At 44.5% G+C, this 14,628-nt stretch overlaps 1 protein-coding gene across 10 annotated transcripts in view; it reads right to left on the reverse strand.

Moving 5' to 3' along the window:
• LOC120916987 (F-actin-monooxygenase MICAL2-like) overlaps positions 1-14,628 on the reverse strand; it is a 300,525-nt gene that overhangs the window by 152,207 nt on the left and 133,690 nt on the right. For all 10 annotated transcript variants that reach the window (XM_040327945.1, XM_040327950.1, XM_040327949.1 and 7 more), the window contains exons 7-12: positions 11,439-11,539; positions 9,484-9,741; positions 6,597-6,712; positions 5,091-5,217; positions 1,703-1,793; positions 1,461-1,608 (exon numbers count right to left, since the gene is read on the reverse strand). In XM_040327945.1, the coding sequence (XP_040183879.1) occupies positions 1,461-1,608; positions 1,703-1,793; positions 5,091-5,217; positions 6,597-6,712; positions 9,484-9,741; positions 11,439-11,539 (841 nt within the window). The remainder of the gene's footprint in view (positions 1-1,460; positions 1,609-1,702; positions 1,794-5,090; positions 5,218-6,596; positions 6,713-9,483; positions 9,742-11,438; positions 11,540-14,628) is intronic.

Consider the following 14,628-nt stretch of genomic DNA (forward strand, 5'->3'; position numbering starts at 1 on the left):
GACGGCGGCACTTAAGTTACACGGCCTGAAATTTCTAGGTAAGTGCTTTGTGGATCAGGCACTTAGGTAGAAACTTTAAGTCAGTGTAACTTAACTGCTGAAAGTTAAGTTACGCCGCCTGGCTGAGGATTTGGCCCTTAGTATTCTCTTAAGCCAGCAGGTGGAGCTTTGGGTTCCTTTTCACATGGTAATCTCTATTTATCCCGAGATGATTAGTTTATGTGCTGACCTTTTAGCTTTCCCCTAGTTCTATGGGAATCCTTTGTCTTTAATTAAAAAATACTAATAATTAAAAAAAAGATTATATACAAAGCAAAGAAATCAGATATAAAATATTTTAAAAACGTATGAACTGAAAAAATAGATAAATAAGATTGACCCTAATCCATTGCAGTTTCCCCTTTAACTTTTTGTGTATGGTCTTCCTTGCGTAATTTCAGTTTTATTGACATCTTTCATCATTTGCTTCCTCTATATCAGGGGTCTCTAAACGTTTAAAAACAAAGGGCACGTCGCATATACTCCCTAAGAAACGACGGCTCAATGCGTACGACGTGAACGTAACCTACGACCCAGCCCCATTCACGTACGACTTACGCAAACAACGTAAAATACGACAGCTGTTCTGACGTCCATACCCTAACATGACTTACCCCTGCTTTATGAGGGATAACTATACGCCGGACGTATGCCTTACGTAAACGGCGTAGCTTACTGCGACGGGCGCAAGTACGTTCGTGAATCGGCGTATCTAGGTCATTTACATATTCAACGCGTAAATCAATGGAAGTGCCCCTTGCGGCCAGCGTAAATATGTGCACAAGATACGACGGCGTACGAGACTTACGTCGGTCGGATGGAGACAAAATTCAGGCGTATCTGGTTTCAAGAATACGGCGCATAGATACGACGGCGCATCCGTGGACTTATGCGGCGTATAAGAAGATACGTCAGCGTAAGTCCTACCTGAATCTGGCCCATTGTCTATAGACAAAAGTGACGTGTTGTATCCCTCGTCCGCCGCAAACCGCGGCCTGTGGCTCAGCTCAGTCTGCTGCTGTGTGCAGTGTGCCCGCCGCCCACTCACCCCCACCGGCTTGCGAGTCCCACACACTGACCTGAAAGGCAACTAAGGCAATCGCACGAGGCACTTCTGAGGGCGAGGCCTAAGGCGATTGCCTAATTTGCCCAATTAAAGAGCCGCCTCCGTCTATAGTTGGGCAGCTAGCTTATTGGCTGTTGCCCTCCTCCTTTCAATTATAGAGACACCAACCCTAAAAACACCAACCCTCCATGTTCCTCATAGACACATTTGCATAGAAAGGATGGATCGGCGACACCAGTTTTTATGGATGTGTGCTTTCTCATTGAGCCTAGTACTGCTCATATATATATAAACCACTGATTCATATGACACTCCAGCGCCAAGAAGGCATACGTGCACAATGTGCGCAACTTACAGAAGTTCTGGCCGAAAATGGTGAATGATGGCGCACAGGGCCAAGCCGTTTCTCCAGGAGCCGGTCAGGTTTGTGACATTGACATTCCGGTAGCCCTCCGTCTGCTTCTGACACCAGGTCAGAAGTCTGTTGGGTCGAACGTCGGACTCTGATGAGACAAGGAGAGAAGGACATTGGCTGAGTCTCAGGAAAAGCCGAGCATCAGAGGAAGGGGCATGAAGGTGGCCGAGGCTCTTGCTTACCATGTCGGCTTAGATTGACCGACCTCCTGATGGAACTCACTCTCTCTAAAGGACAGCCTTGCAGTTCATTGGTGATGTAGAGATGCCTCACCTGCAGTCAAACATAAGAGGAAGTTACATTTGGGTGACGTTGGGAAAATTCGGGGGTCTTGAGAAGGGCAGGGAGCCTCGGGGGCGGTCTGGAAAAGGGCGTGGAGGAATATCAGACCTGCCTTTGGTGAGCTGCCAGTCTCTGAGTGAGGGGTTCTTTTACTTTTCTGTGTCTTTCACTCCCTTAGCTTTTGTTGGTTAGTATCTTTTTGAAGAAGGGCTGCATGCATAATGGGTGCGGGTTTGTTTCTTGACCTTGCAGGTTTGTCTGGTGTAGTGGTGCGAGTTGTAGTAAGATTTATTTTCCCCGGGGATGACATGATTTTCACTTTTTCTGTAAAGTCTTTTTGTTTGAGAGCAGATTTGCTATATTTATTTTCATTTATGTAAATATGTATATATTTATGTATTTTTTTTAATATATATATATATATATAGTGATTTTATGCTTATTGATTGCAAGACTTTTAATAAAGAAAAATTGGGAAGAATGTGCTTTACAATGGTGGTCAACAGGAAAATGCTCCTTACATTGGTGATCAGTGAGAAGAATGTCCCTTACATTGGTGATCAGTGAGAAGAATGTTCCTTACATTGGTGATCAGTGAGAAGAATGTTCCTTACATTGGTGATCAGTGGGAAGAATGTTCCTTACATTGGTGATCAGTGAGAAGAATGTCCCTTACATTGGTGATCAGTGAGAAGAATGTCTCTTACATTGGTGATCAGTGGGAAGAATGATCCTTACATTGGTGATCAGTGGGAAGAATGTCCCTTACATTGGTGATCAGTGGGAAGAATGTCCCTTACATTGGTGATCAGTGGGAAGAATGTTCCTTACATTGGTGATCAGTGAGAAGAATGTCCCTTACATTGGTGATCAGTGGGAAGAATGTCCCTTACATTGGTGATCAGTGAGAAGAATGTCCTTACATTGGTGATCAGTGAGAAGAATGTCCCTTACATTGGTGATCAGTGAGAAGAATGTTCCTTACATTGGTGATCAGTGAGAAGAATGTTCCTTACATTGGTGATCAGTGAGAAGAATGTCCCTTACATTGGTGATCAGTGGGAAGAATGTCCCTTACATTGGTGATCAGTGGGAAGAATGTCCCTTACATTGGTGATCAGTGAGAAGAATGTCCCTTACATTGGTGATCAGTGAGAAGAATGTCCCTTACATTGGTTATCAGTGGGAAGAATGTTCCTTACATTGGTGATCAGTGAGAAGAATGTCCCTTACATTGGTGATCAGTGGGAAGAATGTCCCTTACATTGGTGATCAGTGAGAAGAATGTCCTTACATTGGTGATCAGTGGGAAGAATGTTCCTTACATTGGTGATCAGTGAGAAGAATGTTCCTTACATTGGTGATCAGTGGGAAGAATTTTCCTTACATTGGTGATCAGTGGGAAGAATGTTCCTTACATTGGTGATCAGTGAGAAGAATGTTCCTTACATTGGTGATCAGTGAGAAGAATGTTCCTTACATTGGTGATCAGTGGGAAGAATTTTCCTTACATTGGTGATCAGTGGGAAGAATGCTCCTTACATTGGTGATCAGTGAGAAGAATGTCCCTTACATTGGTGATCAGTGAGAAGAATGTTCCTTACATTGGTGATCAGTGGGAAGAATGTCCCTTACATTGGTGATCAGTGGGAAGAATGTCCCTTACATTGGTGATCAGTGGGAAGAATGTTCCTTACATTGGTGATCAGTGAGAAGAATGTCCCTTACATTGGTGATCAGTGAGAAGAATGTCCCTTACATTGGTGATCAGTGGGAAGAATGTCCCTTACATTGGTGATCAGTGGGAAGAATGTCCCTTACATTGGTGATCAGTGGAAAGAATGTCCCTTACATTGGTGATCAGTGAGAAGAATGTCCCTTACATTGGTGATCAGTGAGAAGAATGTCCCTTACATTGGTGATCAGTGAGAAGAATGTCTCTTACATTGGTGATCAGTGGGAAGAATGATCCTTACATTGGTGATCAGTGGGAAGAATGTCCCTTACATTGGTGATCAGTGGGAAGAATGTCCCTTACATTGGTGATCAGTGGGAAGAATGTTCCTTACATTGGTGATCAGTGAGAAGAATGTCCCTTACATTGGTGATCAGTGGGAAGAATGTCCCTTACATTGGTGATCAGTGAGAAGAATGTCCTTACATTGGTGATCAGTGAGAAGAATGTCCCTTACATTGGTGATCAGTGAGAAGAATGTCCCTTACATTGGTGATCAGTGGGAAGAATGTCCCTTACATTGGTGATCAGTGGGAAGAATGTCCCTTACATTGGTGATCAGTGAGAAGAATGTCCCTTACATTGGTGATCAGTGAGAAGAATGTCCCTTACATTGGTTATCAGTGGGAAGAATGTTCCTTACATTGGTGATCAGTGAGAAGAATGTCCCTTACATTGGTGATCAGTGGGAAGAATGTCCCTTACATTGGTGATCAGTGAGAAGAATGTCCTTACATTGGTGATCAGTGAGAAGAATGTCCCTTACATTGGTGATCAGTGAGAAGAATGTTCCTTACATTGGTGATCAGTGAGAAGAATGTTCCTTACATTGGTGATCAGTGAGAAGAATGTCCCTTACATTGGTGATCAGTGGGAAGAATGTCCCTTACATTGGTGATCAGTGGGAAGAATGTCCCTTACATTGGTGATCAGTGAGAAGAATGTCCCTTACATTGGTGATCAGTGAGAAGAATGTCCCTTACATTGGTTATCAGTGGGAAGAATGTTCCTTACATTGGTGATCAGTGGGAAGAATGTCCCTTACATTGGTGATCAGTGAGAAGAATGTCCCTTACATTGGTGATCAGTGAGAAGAATGTCCCTTACATTGGTGATCAGTGGGAAGAATGTTCCTTACATTGGTGATCAGTGGGAAGAATGTCCCTTACATTGGTGATCAGTGAGAAGAATGTTCCTTACATTGGTGATCAGTGAGAAGAATGCCCCTTACATTGGTGATCAGTGAGAAGAATGTCCCTTACATTGGTTATCAGTGAGAAGAATGTCCCTTACATTGGTTATCAGTGGGAAGAATGTTCCTTACCGTGGTGGTCAGAATTCCACATTTACAGACAGTTACAAAGATCATTGGCATCCTGTATCTGGCTCTGCCAAGTGGCAGTGGCCATGGAATTATGTAGGCACAATCAAATGGCAGCTCAAGGAACCCCTAGGCACCTCTGGAGGAACCCTATGGTTCCACGGATGGTTGGTTGAGTACGGCTGCACTAGGCCATGAAATATATTAGGATTGAACGGTCGCGCACACGCACCTGATGCCCCCGGACACAGCTGGAGTTGAGGTTGGGGTAGCGGCTCGCGGGGTCGATCGTGTACTGGTCAAAGTTTTTGCTGATGTTCTCCGGCGTCGTCTGAGGTAGCAAACGGTAAATACTCTCCCTGAAAGAAGACAGAACATAATCAGATGTCTACAAAACTCCCCCCCGGAGAATCATCACTCTTCAGATATTTCCTTCAACTTTGGAACCTCTTGCCAAATCTGCCATGTGGCGCCGTGGCCAAAGGGGGGGAAACGGTCATTTCATCTAAATCAGTGTGATTTGCAGGGTAAATATGTAGCACACCATACATTACATGATGTCATCTCATTGTGCGCTCACGGAACCTTCCCCAAGGTATAATCTTCTCCCCCCCCCTCCCCCAGCCGCTAAAGCCGAGATGTAACCACTCACCATAAATTATCTACAAGCTGCTTTTTTGGGGCCTTTTACATTTCTGACAGATGATTTTTTTTTTTAAACTCGACGACCACAGACAAGTGAGTCAGAAATGAATCAAGGACACGTCTTTAGCGTTCGAGGAGAAAGGATGACCTCACGTGAGCGCGCCGCCGTGCCCTAGATTAGATCCAGCTAGGAAGACTGTTCCACATTAAAGTCAAACTTTTCATTTTTTCTTTCCTCAGAGTTTCGGTTTTGCCGACCACAACGTGTAATTGTGAAGTCGCAGTGAGCAGAATTATTTTTATATAAAAGCATATTGGGATTCCTAATTACCGTGCCAGCTGTCCTTGATTTATACGGGCGCTCTTCGCAGCTAGGGATCGAGGAACATCCATGTGTCCTAAAACTAAATGTTCAGCAGAGTCTGGAGGGGTGGCCAAGATATTTTGAGACCCTTTTCAACTTAAAAAAAAAAAAAAAGGGGGTTGCCTTCCGGGTCCCTGGGGACCCCGGGCCTCTTACAGGTGTACTGCCTGTACCCCACTGATGGCGGCCCTGAGATGGAGCTGATAATCACAGTACATAAGTATTTATTTTCTATAACCCTTAGCTCCATCTAGTGGCTATACAGTGCCTTGAAAAAGTATTCATACCCCTTAAAATGTCCAGTTTGCATTTCCTACAATGGCTCAGAGTCCCTGGAAAACAAATTAAAGTGTTTCCGTCTTTCCGCTATGGAGCGCAGTGTCGCCATTTTAGGTCTGTGATATAAATGACCATATGGTGATCTATATAAAGCCTCGCTATTTTTGTCCCGGAGGGGGGGGGGGGGGGGGCACTTGGAGATATTAGTGTCATATGGCAAAACAGAGTAAGCTGGAAGCTTCCAAAAGCAGATGGAAGACAAAGCAGAAGCTTTTGGTAGTTTTATAAGTTGGGTGACTACACAGTGCTGGAGTCGTGTCCCAACAACTGGGGGTCATGGGAGAGGATAGCGGGGGGGGGGGGGCAGCGGCCATGATGGTTTGTTGACTTCATCCTTCTATGGGACACGGGGCTTTTTTTTTCTTCTGGAAAACTGGGAGAAAATCCTACCTTTCAGCCAGGACCTCGAGGGGCGGCGTCCCCTGAGCCCAGCTCTTCACCATCCAGGCCGTGTCGAAGGCCGCCAGAAATCCTCGGGCACAGCCCGTCCCCATTGGCCAGAAAGGCTGCAAGACAGACAGGTTATGTTTCTTCAGCTGGACACGTGAGAAGTCACACTAGAAAGAAACAGGCAATGCAGCAACAGGCAACTAAAAACCGGGGGAGGTCCCCCAACATTTCTGGAGGTCCAGTTTATGTCTAGCTTCTCGGTCTTTCTAATGTGACAGCCTCTGGAATAACATAGCAGTCTCTCTAATGTGACAGCCTCTGCAATAACATAGCAGTCTCTCTAATGTGACAGCCTCTGCAATAACATAGCAGTCTCTCTAATGTGACAGTCTCTGGAATGACATGACAGCCTCTCTACCTGGGCAAAGTTTGCTGTCACTACCACCCTGGTTATGAGTCATGGCCAACTGAGTTTTACACCACCCTACCTTACCTTAAAACCCCAGATGAAGGGGAGATGTTTGAACACTCGAAACGCGTTGATTTTTGGAATACGCCTGTGCTGGACTTTATTATTACCATAGGTGTGCGCAGCCTATTGCATTAGGGTGTGCACCCCAAAGATCAAACATATTTGCATGTGTATATACAGTATACTGATGGTGTCAGCAGAGCCGTGGACAGTGTCAGTAGTTTTTATTTTTTTATTTTATTAGGGAGCTTTGGTTAAATATCAGGGGTCTATTTCTGTGCGTTACTGCACGTTTAACGCAGTATGTTTCTGTGCATTAGTGCATGTTTAACGCAGTATATTCCAGTGCGTTACTGCACGCTTAACGCAGTATATTTCAGTGCCTTACTGCATGTTTAACGCAGTATATTTCTGTGCATTACTGCATGTTTAACGCAGTATATTCCAGTACGTTACTGCACGTTTAATGCAGAATATTTCTGTGCATTAGTGCACGCTTAACGCAGTATATTTCAGTGCATTACTGCATGTTTAACGCAGTATATTCCTGTGTGTTACGTGCCATTTAATGCTGTATTTTTCTGTGCGTTAGTGCACGTTTGACACAGTATACTGTAGTTCGGCGCAATCTGCACCACACAGGGTGATTAGGGTGTGCCTAGGCACACCTGGCACACACCCTGTGCGCACGCCTATGATTATTACAGTGTGGTGGTTCAATCCCAGTCCTACTCATTACGGTCATAGCCCAAGGTGACCAACCGAAACCCCTTTGGAGCAGAACCTGCCAACCCACCGTCCGGACATCATACCCAGAGTATGTAGTAGTAGATTGGCATTTTAAGTAGGAGTCTCTTTTTCTCCACACGCAAAGGCATCACTATCCCCAATTAAAAATATCAAATTATTTTTTCTTGTCAAAAAAAAATAAAAATAAGATCCAATTCTTCAACCTACCTGAGTTGGACTATAGGGACACTCCATTAAAAAAATGACCACATATACAGTACTTATGCTATAGATATTATTCGGAAGTCCTTGATAAGTATCAGCAGTCATATCCATATATGTGTGATAACATTTTGATTAGGAAGGATTTATCTGCTGGTAAATGTAAATGTATGACGTGTTTCGAGGCCCAAGGTCTTCTTCAGGCAGAGTGACCCACCATGTCTGTAGAAGTGGACCTTGATATGATTGTGTGCCATGACTGTCTACATTTCCAACACATAAAAGCATATTTCTCTTCTCATGAAAGGCCAGAAACTCCATAAAATGTAAACCTTCCTTCAAAACGTGCAATCAGAAAGAGAGAAGAAGGCAATGGTGGCTGGTGCTCAAATTTTTTGGGGGGCAAATTCTGAAAAAAAAAAACACCCATCAATTGCAGCCTCACTGTGCCCATCAAACGCAGTCACTGTGCCCATCAAATGCAGCCACTGTGCCATAAAACGCAAAAACTGTGCCATCAAATGCAGTCACTGTGCCCATCAAACGTAGCCACTTTGCCCATCAAATGTTGCCACTGTGCCCCAAATGGTGCCACTGTGCCCGTTAAACATTGTCACTGTGCCCCAAATGCTGTCACTGTGCCCAAACGCTGCCACTTTGCCCATTAAATGTTGCCACTGTGCCCCAAATGCTGCCACTGTGCCCCAAATGTTGCCACTTTGCCCATCAAACGTTGCCACTGTGCCCAAATGCTGCCACCACTGTGCCCCAAATGCTGCCACTTTGCCCATTACACATTGCCACTGTGCCCTAAATGCTGCCACTTCGCCCATTTAACGTTGCCACTGTGCCCCAAATGCTGCCACTGTGCCCCCGTCTGCCCGGTACTTACCTTGTCTCGGGTGACGGCTAACGCTGTCCATTGTTTTCCATTTATTCCCCAATCTGATGTTTTCTCCCGCCCGCTCCTCGTCCTCTGCTATGATTGGACGCCTGATAGGCAATCACAGCAATTGTCATTTCAGCCAATCAGGTGGCAGGTAACACAGACCCAGCGCACCTGATTGGCGGGTTCAATGCTAGCAAAGCGAATTCCTTCGTTTTGCTAACACACAACTGAGTGATATGCTCGCTTCTGACATTTTTGGACACAGGTGCTTCCAAAAAGCACCCCCACCGCTGTAATTCAGGGGCCCGGTGACCGAAAATGGGCCGGGTACCTGAATAGGGGGTGTCAGCAGTGACCATAGATAGAGTCATGCAATGTATTAATCTATCTATGGGATTAGAGCAGTGCAGGAGAGAGGTGGCGGCGCTCCTGCGCCCTTTATGGACGCCCCGCCACTGGAAGAAGGTAAAAGTTTTCAGTCATAGCTTTACAATAACAGACAATAACCTCGCCCACAATAAAACCCACATACACTGGACCATTGAGTGGACACCATGCTTCATACGTGGACCTACCTCAAGTAAACTGTCTCCGACAAGGGCCACCAGGACATGGTGTCCGCGCCGTTCTCTGACCAGGGCGGCGTTTTCCGAGGCGTACATCGAGGTAAAGTCGAACATGGCTACGTCAGGCTGCTCGTAATGGTTGATGGCGAAGTCCAAAGACGGCAGCTGGTAGTTTGTGGCGAAGTCTGCGGCTTCCCGGGCGTAGGACTGCAGGCTGTCCTGATCCACATTCTGGGCACAAAGCAACGCCTCGGCATCAGCATTATCCTGAGGAACATACAAAGCAAATCCTTATGTTGTGATACCGAGACTCCATGATTGAAAGAAATAATTCAATTAATTATAAATTACAAATTAGTTACACATTATTATTCTTATTATTAATTTATGAATTAATAAATAATAAATGTAAATTTAAATTATAATTTATAATTAATATTTATAAATATACATATAACTTATGACCATAAATATAAAAATAAAATATAATTATTAATTCATTATTATTAATTATAACTACAGTTGTTAAAAATATATTATATGAATTCATTTATCACTGTATAGCTGACCTAAGATGTTGGTTTATACACCCTTGATGACTATATTTAATTATATTGTTATGGCTGTATATAAGAATGTACCTGATTTTTTTTTCTGACTCAATAAAACTTTTATTGCAAAAAAAATAAAATAAATAATAATAATTAATTCATGTATTTATTTATTTATTTGCAATAAAAGTTTTATTGAGTCAGAAAAAAAAATCAGATACATCCTTATATACAGCCATAACAACATAATTAAATATAGCCATCAAGGGTGTATAAACCAACATCTTAGGTCCGCTATATAGCGATCAATATATAACGCGTATATTAAAGATCAATAACATCTTAGTTATTATTTTTATTGCAAGCACCCAATAGTGTGTGTTTCGTCATAATCATGCATTTCACGTAGGGCCGCTCTATGTTGTGAGGGCGTAGCGTATCTTATTTACGCTACGCCGCCGCAACTTAAGAGAGGCAAGTACAGTATTCACAAAGCACTTGCTTCCTAAGTTACGGCGGCGTAGCGTAAATGGGCCGGCGTAAGCGCGCGTAATTCAAAGTAGGCAGGTCGTGGGCGTGTTGTATTTAAATGAGGCTTGACCCCATGTAGATGCATGGCCGAACGAACGGCGCATGCGCGCGCATGCCGGGAATCACGTCGTATTTACGCCCCAAAGATACGCCGGCTCAATGCCTGTGACGTGAACGTAACCTACGCACAGCCCCATTCACGTACGACTTACGTAAACGACGTAAAATACGACGGCTGTTCCCTGGTCCATACCCTAACATGACTTACACCTACTTTATGAGGCTTAAGTTTACGCCGGATGTACGACTTACGTAAACCGCGTATATGAATGCGCCGGGCGCAAGTACGTTCGTGAATCGGCGTATCTCTCTCATTTGCATATTCGAATCGTAAATCAATGGAAGCGCCCCTTGCGGCCAGCGTAAATATGCGCCCAAGATACGACGGCGTAGGAGACTTACGTCGGTTGGATGAAGCCTATTTTCAGGCGTATCAAGTTTTATGGGCACGGCGCATAGATACGATGGCGCACATTTACACTTACACGGCGTATCTCGAGATACGTCGGCGTAAGTGTTTTGTGAATCTGGACCATAGTGTTTTTTTCAAAATTGTCGCTTTTCTTTTGTTTATAGTGAAAAAAAAAAAAACGCAGAGGTGACCAAATACCACCAAAATAAATCTCTATTTGTCAGAAAAAAAGGGTGTCAATTTTGTTTGGGAGCCACGTCGCACGCCCGCGCAATTGTCATTCAAAGTGCGACAGCGCTGAAAACTACAAAATTGCTCTGGGCAGGAAGGGGGTAAAAATGCCCCGGGTATTGAAGTGGTTAAAAAAAAAATGCTGAATCAGAGCCAATGAATGAGCAGAATCCACCTACGTTCAGGATGACCCCCTTGTCCAGCAGACTCTGCTTTTTTGCAGTCATCACGAAATAATGCGTGCTGTCCTTGTAATACACAATGTTCTCAAGGTCGATCCCTGGAAGCAGAAAAGAGATAAAAGAGAAAAAAAGTTTATTGTCAGGGAAAAGCCGCCAGTGATATCTTCTGCAGCTGCGAGTCTTGGAAAAGCGTCCTCTGTGTTTATTTCAATGAGAGATTACAAGAAGCGTAGGAATACACGCTGCCCACACATCCCGAGCTACAATAACATTGGATCTATTGTCAGGGTTTTTTTTTTTTTTCAATCTTGAATACAGTAAAGGGATGAATAAGGGATTGTGTCCACTAAGGCCCCTGCGCACATCTGAGCATTTCATAAACATGCGCAAAATTGTGCGTTTGTGGTGCCAGTCATTGTCACCCCCAAACGCAGCAAGCAGATGTTTTTCCGCATAATACCCTGTTTCCCCGAAAATAAACCCTACCCCGAAAATAAGACCTAGGGGTAGATTCACAGACAGAGTACGCCGGCGTATCTACTGATACGCCGGCGTACTTTCAAATTTCCCGCGTCGTATCTTTAGTTTGAATCCTCAAAACAAGATAAGACGGCATCTGGGTTAGATCCGACAGGCGTACGTCCTCGTACGCCTTTCGGATCTAAGATGCAATACTTCGGCGTCCGCTGGGTGGCGTTCACGTTGTTTTCCGCGTCGGGTATGCAAATGAGCCATTTCCGACGATCCACGAACATACGTGCGGCCGTCGCATTTTTTTACGTCGTCTGTAGTCGGCTTTTTCCGGCGTATAGTTAAAGCTGCTATTTCGTCGCGTATAGTTAGATTTGCCATGTTAAGTATGGCTGTCGTTCCCGCGTCGAAATTTGATTTTTTTCTTTTTTTTTCCTTAGTCGTCCGTGAATCGGAATGTACGTAAGTCACGTCTAAGTTTAAAAAAATGACGTCCGTGCAACGTCATTTCGCGCAATGCACGGCGGGAAATTTAGAAACGGAGCATGCGCAGTTCATTCGGCGCGGGGACGCACTTCATTTAAATGAATCACGCACCCTAATCGCCGATTTGAATTCCGCCGCCAGAGATACACTACGCCGTCGTAAATTACGGCGCGAATTCTTCCAGGATTCGATTTAAAGCCAGGTAAGATACGGCGGCGTAGTGTATCTCTGATACGCTGCGCGGGTGCAGATCTCTGTGGATCTGCCCCCTAGTGTTATTTTTGGGGATGGCTGCAATATAAAGCCCTACCCCGAAAATAAACCCTAGTTAAAGTCGTCGTAAAAACATGTGCAGTGTGTCTCCTTTTTGTAACTTTGTTTTGGAAAATACCTTACTTACAGTGCCACTGGGCGCTCACGTGACCGGCTGGAGATCTTCTCCTCTCCAACGTCAGCGGTCCCTTCCTCTGCAGTGCTCAGAGTGGAGAAGAAGAGCTACGGCGGGTCACTGTGCTGGCTATCATGCTTTAAAATATTGTTTTGTTTTTTTATTTCAACATTTTTGTCTTTTTTCCTTTATATAGCAAAAAATAAAATTAACCGCGGTGACCAAGTACCGCAGAAAGCTCTATGTGTGTGAATTTTTTTTTTTATTTAGGTATAGTGTTGCATGACCGCGCAACTTACCAATTTAAGGGGTTGTAAAGGTTTGTGTTTTTTTTAAAAACACCTGGCAATCACGGGCCCCCTCCCAGCCCCCCCCCCCCCTATTTTACTTACCTGATCCTGAGCCATTGGCTCCTGCTGCAGTCAATCAAATCCAATGACGCAGGCACCAGGGGGCGGGGCCAAGTCATACACTCGGCGTCTATGGACGCCGAGTGTATGACACCGGAGCGTGCCCGCAAGGTAACCCCCCTCCTGAGAGAGCTTCCCAGAGGGGGTTATCTAATGCAAGGAGGAGCCGCAAGAGCCCCTTTGGGACCCCAGAAGAGGAGGATCGGGGCCACTCTATGCAAAATTCACTGCACAGTGGAGGTAAGTATGACATGTTTGTTATTTACGTGCACATTTACGTTGCCAGAATGGCACGGCTGGGCACAGGCACGTACAGGTACGTCCTGTGCTAGTACCCAGCCGTGGGTCGCGGGCGCGCGCCCCCGTCACGGTCCGAAGCTCCAGGACCACGGGACCCGCGGACCCGATCGCCCCTGGAGTCCCGGGATCGGTCCCCGGAGCTGAAGAACGGGGACAGCTGTGTGTAAACACAGCTTCCCAGTTCTTCACTGTGGCGGCGTCATCGATCGTGTGTTCCCTTTTATAGGGATACAGTTGTAAACACATATTAGGTCACACATAACCCCTACAGCGCCCCCTGTGGTTAACTCCCAAACTGCAATTGTCATTTTCACAATAAACAATGCATTTTAAATGCATTTTTTGCTGTGAAAATGACAATGGTCCCAAAAATGTGTCAAAATTGTCCGAAGTGTCCGCCATAATGTCGCAGTCACGAAAAAAATCGCTGATCACTGCCATTAGTAGTAAAAAAAAAAAAAAATAATAAAAATGCAATAAAACTATCCCCTATTTTGTAAACGCTATAAAATTTTGCGCAAACCAACCGATAAGCGCTTATTGCGTTTATTTTTACCAAAAATAGGTAGAAGAATACGTATCGGCCTAAACTGAGGGGAAAAAAAAGTTGTTTTATATATTTTTGGGGGATATTTATTATAGCAAAAAGTAAAAAATATTGAATTTTTTTCAAAATTGTCGCTCTATTTTTGTTTATAGCGCAAAAAATAAAAACCGCAGAGGTGATCAAATACCACCAAAAGAAAGCTCTATTTGTGGGGGAAAAAAAGGACGCCAATTTTGTTTGGGAGCCACGTCGCAGGACCGTGCAATTGTTTGTTAAAATGACGCAGTGCTGAATCGCAAAAAACTGGCCGGGTCCTTTAGCTGCCTAGAGGTCCGGGTCTTAAGTGGTTAAAGTAGTGCAGTGCTGAATAGCAAAAAATGGCCTGGTCGTGAAGGGGGTAAAATCTTCCGGTGGCTAGGTGGTTAAATTGCCTGAGCTTCTATGAGATGTTAGTGTCGGGGGTTTCGATTCGCTTTAAGACGCACACACATGGCCGTGGTATTTATGCAATGAAAGTTCCTTTGTCAGGTAGGATCTATTTACGTCAGGCTGATTTCCTCCTGAACTTTTCGCCACCCCTGAAAA

The sequence above is a fragment of the Rana temporaria genome, chromosome 11 (assembly GCF_905171775.1).
Source record: "Rana temporaria chromosome 11, aRanTem1.1, whole genome shotgun sequence".
Taxonomy (NCBI): Eukaryota; Metazoa; Chordata; class Amphibia; order Anura; family Ranidae; genus Rana; species Rana temporaria.